The 8,293-nt window shown below is 44.6% G+C and overlaps 1 protein-coding gene and 2 non-coding genes across 4 annotated transcripts; all 3 read right to left on the reverse strand.

Moving 5' to 3' along the window:
• Positions 1-805: 805 nt before the first annotated feature.
• Positions 806-6,416, reverse strand: RPSA (ribosomal protein SA). 2 transcript variants are annotated; one of them, XM_036076823.2, is made up of 7 exons: positions 6,271-6,416; positions 5,302-5,467; positions 4,260-4,378; positions 2,397-2,642; positions 1,531-1,659; positions 1,256-1,421; positions 806-980 (listed from the first exon to the last, which is right to left on the reverse strand). In XM_036076823.2, exons 2-7 carry the CDS (start codon positions 5,432-5,434, stop codon positions 886-888), a joined length of 888 nt encoding a protein of 295 aa, XP_035932716.1. In that variant the 5' UTR covers positions 5,435-5,467; positions 6,271-6,416; the 3' UTR covers positions 806-885. The 2 variants fall into 2 exon arrangements, with proteins under 2 accessions (XP_035932716.1, XP_077929480.1); XM_078073354.1 differs by lacking the exon at positions 6,271-6,416 and adding an exon at positions 5,955-5,972.
• On the reverse strand, positions 2,183-2,337 carry LOC118525913 (small nucleolar RNA SNORA62/SNORA6 family). Its single transcript, XR_004912370.2, has one exon. It is a non-coding gene; the product is annotated as a small nucleolar RNA SNORA62/SNORA6 family (small nucleolar RNA).
• On the reverse strand, positions 4,445-4,595 carry LOC118525914 (small nucleolar RNA SNORA62/SNORA6 family). Its single transcript, XR_004912371.1, has one exon. It is a non-coding gene; the product is annotated as a small nucleolar RNA SNORA62/SNORA6 family (small nucleolar RNA).
• Positions 6,417-8,293: the final 1,877 nt, after the last annotated feature.

The following is an 8,293-nucleotide window of genomic DNA, read 5'->3' on the forward strand; positions in this document are numbered from 1 at the left end:
GGAAGTGAATCAATGTTTAACTCATTCAGGTTCCTCAAAAACCTGGGTCCATCCGATTTCTCTAGAATTTTTAATGGGTCAAATGTTATTGTAAAATTAATGCAGGAGTGCTGCATTTTAAATAGAATGGAAAGTACACAGAAAATGGCAGATATAAAGAGCACAACGTGATGACATTTTTATACACCTGTACAACCCTCCCAGAACCAGTAGGCAAGCTGACCTGGTGACAGGCTGGGGCCCCTCCAGTGTTCCGGAATAGAAAAGACTGCACCCCACCTTTGCCCTAGGCAGGTTTTCAAACACCGTATGTTACTCGAGGACTGGCCACACAACTGGCATACAAGGCTGTCACTGAAAAGCAATTTACTCGAACTCTGGCTCCACAATTTACCAGGGCAGATGGCAATGAGAGAGTATCAGGTCTGAACTTGGAAAATATATTCCCAGGGTTACCACCTATTTACAATTATTTAAATCAATTTTTTTGAGAGTACACACCAGTGGGGGGTGGGGCGGGAGAATCTTAACCAGGCTCCACGCCCATGGGGCTCTATCCCACAACCCTGAGATCATGACCTGAGCTGAAATCAAAAGTGGGACACTCAACAGACTGAGCCACCCAGGCACCCCTAAATCTATTTTCAGAACAGCTGTTCCTTACACAAAAAGAAAGTGAAGAGAAACTCTCAAGAACCAGTATCTTTTGAGTTTCTCTTAAGTGGGCCTTAGAAGTAAACAAGTCAGGACCTGAAGTAATCCCAGGCATTTCCTGATCTGGAATGCAAAATAAGCAGAAATGGACTCGACTTTTACAAACTGTTTATTTTCCGTCAACCTTTTCCATTTCTATTTCCATTTTGTTTGCCTTTGTGGAAGACCAGCTTAAGACCACTCAGTGGTTGTTCCTACCCATTCAGTGGCCTGAGCAGTGGGAGCTGCAGACCAGTCTTCAGTGGCCGGCTGGGCGCTCCAGTCTTCTGTTAAGGAAACACCAAAAAACACAGTCAGCCCCACTCCCACCAACACTGGGCCTTGAATTCCACCAACTATACATTCGGAAGGACAAACACCCAAGGCCAGCCACACCACGTCAAAAACACCTGAATTCAACCTGTCAGGTCATTAGCACAGCTACAGCACACTGGGATGAGAACCTTTCAATGCTTACATACATAGCCATGGAGATCCTTTAAAAGTTAAACTAAGAATACCAAAAACCCGAAACACCAGCCTGACTTATCCCAACACATACCAGTAGGGAACTGCTGAATAGGCACCGAGGGCACCTGCACGCCTTCAGACCAGTCTGCAACTTCAGGCTGAGTAGCAGTGAACTCAGGAGCTGGAGCCGTCCATTCACCCTGAAATTCCTCCTTGGTCACAGCCTTTTCAGCAGCGGCCTGCTCTTCCTTTTCAATCTGGTTAAGGGAAAAAAAAAAAGTTTATAGAGACAATTTTATTTCAAAGAAGCAGACCAAGATGTCTGATTTGCTTATGTGACCACAGGCCTTTGTGGAGGAAGCTTACCTCTTCAGGATCTCTGTAGAAGTAGAGATCAGGCATGACCTCCCACGGGTGTTCTCGGGAAATGGTGCCACGCATGCGCAGAACTTCCCTGGCCAGCATCCACCACATCAGACCCACTGAGTGAGCTCCCTGCAAGAGCGCCAGGTTAAGAAGTGACACTTGGGTCAACCCCCAACAGCATGCACCTCCCCATCCCACCTGTCTGTCCCATCATCTAGACCCCTGGTATCAACAAAATAGACATGTCTCTTAGTTTGTTAAGTGCTTATTTTTAAGAAGGAGTACTCTGTGTATTAGTGGGTCTCAACCTTGATTGCCACTGGACCCATGGGAATTAAAGAAAAAAAACTGTCAAGACTCCACCCTAGGCAATGAAACAAAATACCTGGAACGAGTGTCTGACACTGGTATTAAAACATCTTTTTGGGTGATTCCTATGTGGAACCAAGATTTTGAGACCAGTAAACTGGACCAATGTGAACCATACGCAACCCACCTTTTTTAGGACCTTATAGCAGGATTCATCAAGTTGCTCTGAAAATCGAAAAGGCCCAGTAATGTGTGAGGCCCAAGCAGTTAAGAAATGTGGAGAAAAGAAAATACAGACCATTTAAAAAAGGATTTCTCCTTAAAGCTGACACATATGAATTATACTTGTAGCAAGAATTACTATCAAACTCCACTCATTGGGCCAGAGACCCTTGTGGTGTTAGCGAAAAGACTTGCCCCTCGTGTAGCACACTACCTACACTTGTGAGTTCATCGGCCAGTCAGCGGCCTCAACTCCAAGCTCTAACAATGTGCAGAGGAATGCCCAACTGTTTCAAGAGCACTCTCGAGGCTCTAGTGTACGTCATCACAGTTACCTTGTTGTTGCAAGGGATGGCAATGTCCACATAGCGCAGAGGAGAGTCTGTGTTACACAGAGCAATGGTAGGCAGGTTAACATAGGACGCCTCTGTAAGAGGCTGGTGGTCAGCCCTGGGATCAGTAACCACCAGCAGTCTCGGCTCCCGGAAGGCTGCCTGGATCTGGTTAGTGAAGGTTCCAGGAGTGAAGCGGCCGGCAATAGGAGTGGCTCCGGTAGCAGCAGCAAATTTCAGCACAGCTCGCTTAAGAATTAACATCAAGAGTTAGCAGTGCTCCAGAGATGGCATCAAAGAACTCCCCAAGTGTCCATGTGCAGACACCCAGTTTTGTAACCACCCTGCAACAGCCCACGGAGCTGGGAGCCCTCCCATCTTCCCTGCTCAACAATGAAAACATCAAAGCACTTCACACACCCAGCAATTCTTTGTCCTCTGTGCTACCTGAGAACTACTTACAGAACTAGGGTCCAGAAATGCTAAGCATACCCCACCCCAAGGCCCTCTGCCTGGAATGCTGTCCCCACTCTCAATCCCCTAGGGCCCCTGTGGCTCACTGGCTTCCTCATATCTGCAGGCTCCAGGGCCATACCACCTGGTTTCAAGAACCAAGAAAGCCACTCCTGTGAGTGACTTGGGCAGGTTACTTGCGTGCTTCCAACAGGGTCATGAAAATTAAATTCATCAATACGACAGTGCCTGACAACCAATAAGCACTTCCATGACCTGGTCCAATTTCATCACAGCTACCCTACATAAAGCAGGAATATACCCACATTCTTTCCCTTCCCTTCCTTTTTACCTCCATAAAAATGTATTTCCTGCATCCCTTCAGCAAGGCAGACTTGGTATTTTCCTGCTATATCCCAAAACCCTAGCAACACTGCCTGGACTATCAATATAGATGCTCTGTAAATTTTTGTTGAGGCAAGCCACGATGAGTTGTCACTAAGTTCATTCACAGTAGCAATTAAAAACTGTCTTCTACTATGCACCCTACTTTAAGTGCTGTCACAAGCCAGCCTCTGGGGAATAACCCCCTGCAAAATACACCCTAAATTCATGGGAACCAGTTTTACCATCAATCTAAACAAGTACAAAAGAACCTGTCTCACTAGACAATTTAAGTACCTATCAAAATCCGAGTCAAACATCCTTTTCAAATTAGAAATGGGCTGACTGAAATCCTTACTAGAGCTCTTAATCTAGTGGGCTCTTGAACACCACACGGTTTAAACCACGCAGATCCACTTATGTGTTTCTTTTTTATAGTACTGCATAGTTTCTTTCTAGCTTGCTTTATTCCTAAAAACACAGAACATAATACATATACAGAATGTGTTACTTGACTGCTTTTCTTATTGGTGAGGCTTCTGAAGGTCAACAGTAAGCTATCAGTAAAGTTTTTGGGGAGTCAAGTTACACAGATTTTCGGTCATGCATGGGGTTAGTGCCCCTAATTCACGGTGTTGTTCAATGGTCAACTGTAAACCAATTTTCAAGAAATTCATTAGTTTTCTCAACAAAAAATTGTCAAAACAGAAATAGGGCAAAATACAAGTTTTATCCCACTGGCCACTAAAAAAAAATTAAGTTACTTGTGTTGGCAAAGATTCTCTCAGGAGACGTGATGAGCCTTGGGGGACTGGTATCCTATTAGAAAACCTTTCTTAAAAACTGAAGCGCAACAAACCACCAGATGCCAAATAGTATGTATATTGCAGACACAGAATACTGGCAATACAAGATTTGTATAAGTAGTTAAACTACAGACTATTTTTATTTTCTTATACTTTTCCCTATATCCCACAATGTCTGTAAGCTTATTTTTTATAATAAAAACCAAGCATATTGTTTACAAACCTGGCCAGTATTCCTGGACGATATGACACTGACATCAGCTGGGTTTTCAATGGCAACAATGGCACGAGCTGCCAGCAGAAGCTTCTCCCAGGTTCTCTTCAGATTTATGATGTAGATACCTAGATGATAACAAAAAGCTTTGTAACACCTGACCTAATTTGCAATGGATTTTCTTTTAAAAAACTGAATGTAGCAGAGAGTACTATCAAACTCCAGTCATAGAGGCAAGCTCTACTGGTGTTAGCGAAAATCCTGCAATTTTTATAGCACACTTCCGACACTCAGAAGTTCATTGGCCACGGCTGGCCTCAACCTTGAGCTTTAATAGTGTGCACCCTTGATTCAGTAGGCGAAGTGCATCTTTTTCTTTTCCTGCATTAAGCCTCCATCAGGCCCCCATATGGATTCCTACAAGTTCTTACCCACTTCCTGGCCTCTAGCCACACTTTCCTTTCAACCTACCTCCATGCCAGATTCACCCAAAACTGCTTTACAACATGCCACTCCCACGCTTACATCCTTCAGTGGCTGCATCTCTGAGCTGAAGCACTCCCCTGCCCAACATGCCTTACTACAAAGGCTTCACAACCTACCTTCCCTTTTCTACTCCCTTCCAAGCCTAATTGTTCTTTCCTATCTCTTGCTCTACTTTACTCTCAGAACTCAAACGAACCTGTATCAGTACCTGTGAAATACAAGGCACTGTAGAAAATAAAACTAATGAGCTTCCTCATCATATCTCACAGCTCTTTCATGGAGCAACCCAAGTCCCATAACCTGTCAAGAGACATACTCTTACACTGAAGCCCAGAAAGCTATCCTTCCCAAAACCACCAGAACACTTTAATTTCTTACAAGTTATCTCTACATCCAACATGGGGTCAAACTCACAACGCTGAGATTGAGTCGCATGCTCTACCGACTAAGCCAACCAGGCACCCCACTTTTACTTAGTTTTAAAGCTTATTTCCAAAGTAGTGATCTGGTTTCATTCAGTGCTTAGTTGGAATGCCCTTCCCCACAAATCAAAGCAACAACTGACCATCACTTTTCCTTTTGTAGATGTACTGTTCCATTTGAAAGTCAAGGTTGGTGCCACCTAAGTGGGTTCCTGCTGCAAGGAATTTGAGGACATCCTCCTCCTTCATTTGCAGGACATCAAGGGCTCCGGACATTGTGAAAGTTTCCCTTTAAGTTACGACGGAAACCTGAAAAACAAGTTAACAATCCAGTCATTTTCATTCCAGTGACTTAAGTGGGTAAGGGACCAGGGGCATTCTTACCTACTCAAGAGCCAAACACCTTCGTATTTAAATGCAACCCAAGGACCACACCTTTCAGTTTATAGTCTAGTGGGATGAGACACAACGCAACAGACATATCCCACACGTTATAAAATTACAGCAAATCTTTAGTGTGGAGATGGGAAAAAACACCTAAATAATTAAACAAGACGAAAATGGTGAATTGCCACTAACACTCCAAAGTAACCCGGAGTGAAGGTATGGATGAGTAACGGCAGTACAGATGCGAACAAGTTTGTTTTCAAACAGATTGCAGGCGGGCGCTTCAGAATTATTCCTCTCTAGGGTTACAACTAATTTTCTGCAAAACCCTGCCAAAAATCTTAACACAAACGGGAAAAACCAACAGCCTAAATATCTGTTGTAAACTGGCGCCTGAGCCTGAACTCACGGCCGAGTGCCAGGGTCCGGAGCGATCGCAGCGCGGTGCGTGGGCCATGCTTCCCGCAGCCCCGCCGCCCAGCTGCAGACCGGTCCGCACCCTCACCCCGGCTCCAGCACAACCTCCGCGCGCTCCCGAGGCATTGTGGGAACTCGCGGGCCCGAGCCCAGCCACGTGCGCGCGGCCGGGCAGTGGTGGAGCGCGTCGGCAGGAGACAGACCCTCTCTCCCTCCTAGCTTCCATCCCAGTCCTCGCACCCCTCACTCCAGCAGGAAGCTGTTCTGGTGGCTTTCGGAGAGGCTGGGGAACCCCATAAAGCACTCACGCAAAACAACGCCGTATGGACCCTTCCCTGGGTAGCTCGGAAAGGACAGGCGGGCGGAAATGACGTCCTTATATACTCCTCCGCCAGCCAATGACAACAAAAAGCCGAGCGGAAGGGCGGATGGGCGCCCTAACTCCGCAGGGCCGTTTGCGACCGTTAGTGCTTTCCGGCGCCGCAAAGATGTTCCTCGCTGTGCGGCCGCCCCTGCAGTACGTCGTCAGGATCGAGCGCCTGCAGGCGGCCAGTAAATAGCGGTTCCAACTTTAGCTCAGCGATTGGTCGCCGGGGGCTTGAGCGGGTTACCTGTCCTAAGTTGCAGTTTCCGTACGTAGGAAGCTGTAACACAACGTGCCTAAATACTCGATCAACAAAAGCTGGAATTATTTTCATTTCTTGAAGAACAACTTGGCAGTACGTAATTCAGAGTTTGAAAGTTGACTTACGGGAAATTTCCTGAAAAAATTAAAAGGAAAAGACTGTACAGATGGCAAGGTTTTGTTTTTTTTTTAATAGAAGAAAAGGAATATCAATAGGTTAGTTATTAAAAATGTATTCTGTTCATATAGTACTATGCAGCCACCGAGAAATATTCAAAAGATACTCTATGTACAAACAAGAACTGCAGGATGAGGGAGATTATTTTAAAAAATTGAAACCCGTGTCAACTGTACTTCAATTAAAAAAAAAAAGGGATTAAGTCGGTTAAACTACCGACTCTTGATGTTGGCTCAGGTCATGATCTCAGAGCGTAAGATCGAGCCCTGCTTAGAGCATGGAGCTTGCTTAAGATTCCCTTCCCTCCACCGCTCCCTGGGGAGGGGGCTCGCTCTGGAAATAAATAAATAATTGAAGCCCTACACATTAAAAGATGATGGTAAAAAAAATAGCCAAGTTATTAAATTACATAGTAGGTTTCAATCTCCGCCACACCTGAGAATCACTTGGAGAGCTTTTAAACATATGCCCAGCCTCAATTTTAAAAATCCGATTTTTAAAATTGAAGTATAATTGACATAAAACATTTCAGTTGTACTACATAGTCTATATTTGTATATATTGTGAAATGATCACCACAATAAATCCAGTTAACATCTGTCACCATCCACTTATAAAGTTTGTTTTACTTGTGATGAGAACTTTTACCTTCTTAGCAACTGTCAAATATGCAACACAGTATTAACTATAGTCACCACGTTGTATATTATATTACATTTCCAGGACTTAAAAAATCTGATTCTTAAAAGTAGCTCCCTAGATAATTTTAATGTGCAGCCAGGATGAGAACCGCTAATGTACAAGTAGAGAAACTGGGTGAGTTTTTTTCCCCTCTCATTTTTAGTATTTTTGAAATTTTCTGAGGAACACAGTTTGTTTTACATTGCAACAAAACCCCATTGCAGTTTAAAAAGCTGATATAGAAGGAAAGAAGTAAATTTAGTCATGGCTATAAGCATCCTTAGAAACTGCTGAAAATATCTGGAGACATTTTGGCTTTCACAAGAAAAAGAAGTAGCTCTATGAAAAGGTAATGGGTGGCTTTTAGGGGCAGTTTTCTGTCACTGCATGACTTCTCTGGAGGGCCTTCCGGGACACTCCCAAGCCACCGTAGGCTCCCTCCCATATGCACGCTCCAGTCCCAAGACTACTTCCTTTGTTACAAGGAGGACATGGTACTGTAATTATGTTTAGGTGTTTCTCCACAAAATATTTTTCTCACAAAATAACTTTGCTCCTTTTTTTTTTTAAGATTTTATTTATTTGAGAGCGCGAGAGAGAAACTGAGATAACGAGCGAGCACAAGCAGGGGGAGCAGCAACAGAGTTAGGGGGAGAAGCAGGCTCCCCACTGAGCAGGGAGCCCGATGCAGGACTCGATCCCAGGACTCTGGGATCCTGACCTGAGTTGAAAGCAGACGTTTAACCGACTGAGGCAGCCAGGCGCCCCAGTAACTTTGCTCTTGAGGATTCATCTGCGTGATGAAAATCCTTGGCGAGGAAATGAGTTGACAAAAGTCCAGAGATGA

This window comes from Halichoerus grypus, chromosome 1, assembly GCF_964656455.1.
Source record: "Halichoerus grypus chromosome 1, mHalGry1.hap1.1, whole genome shotgun sequence".
In the NCBI taxonomy this organism is placed as follows: Eukaryota; Metazoa; Chordata; class Mammalia; order Carnivora; family Phocidae; genus Halichoerus; species Halichoerus grypus.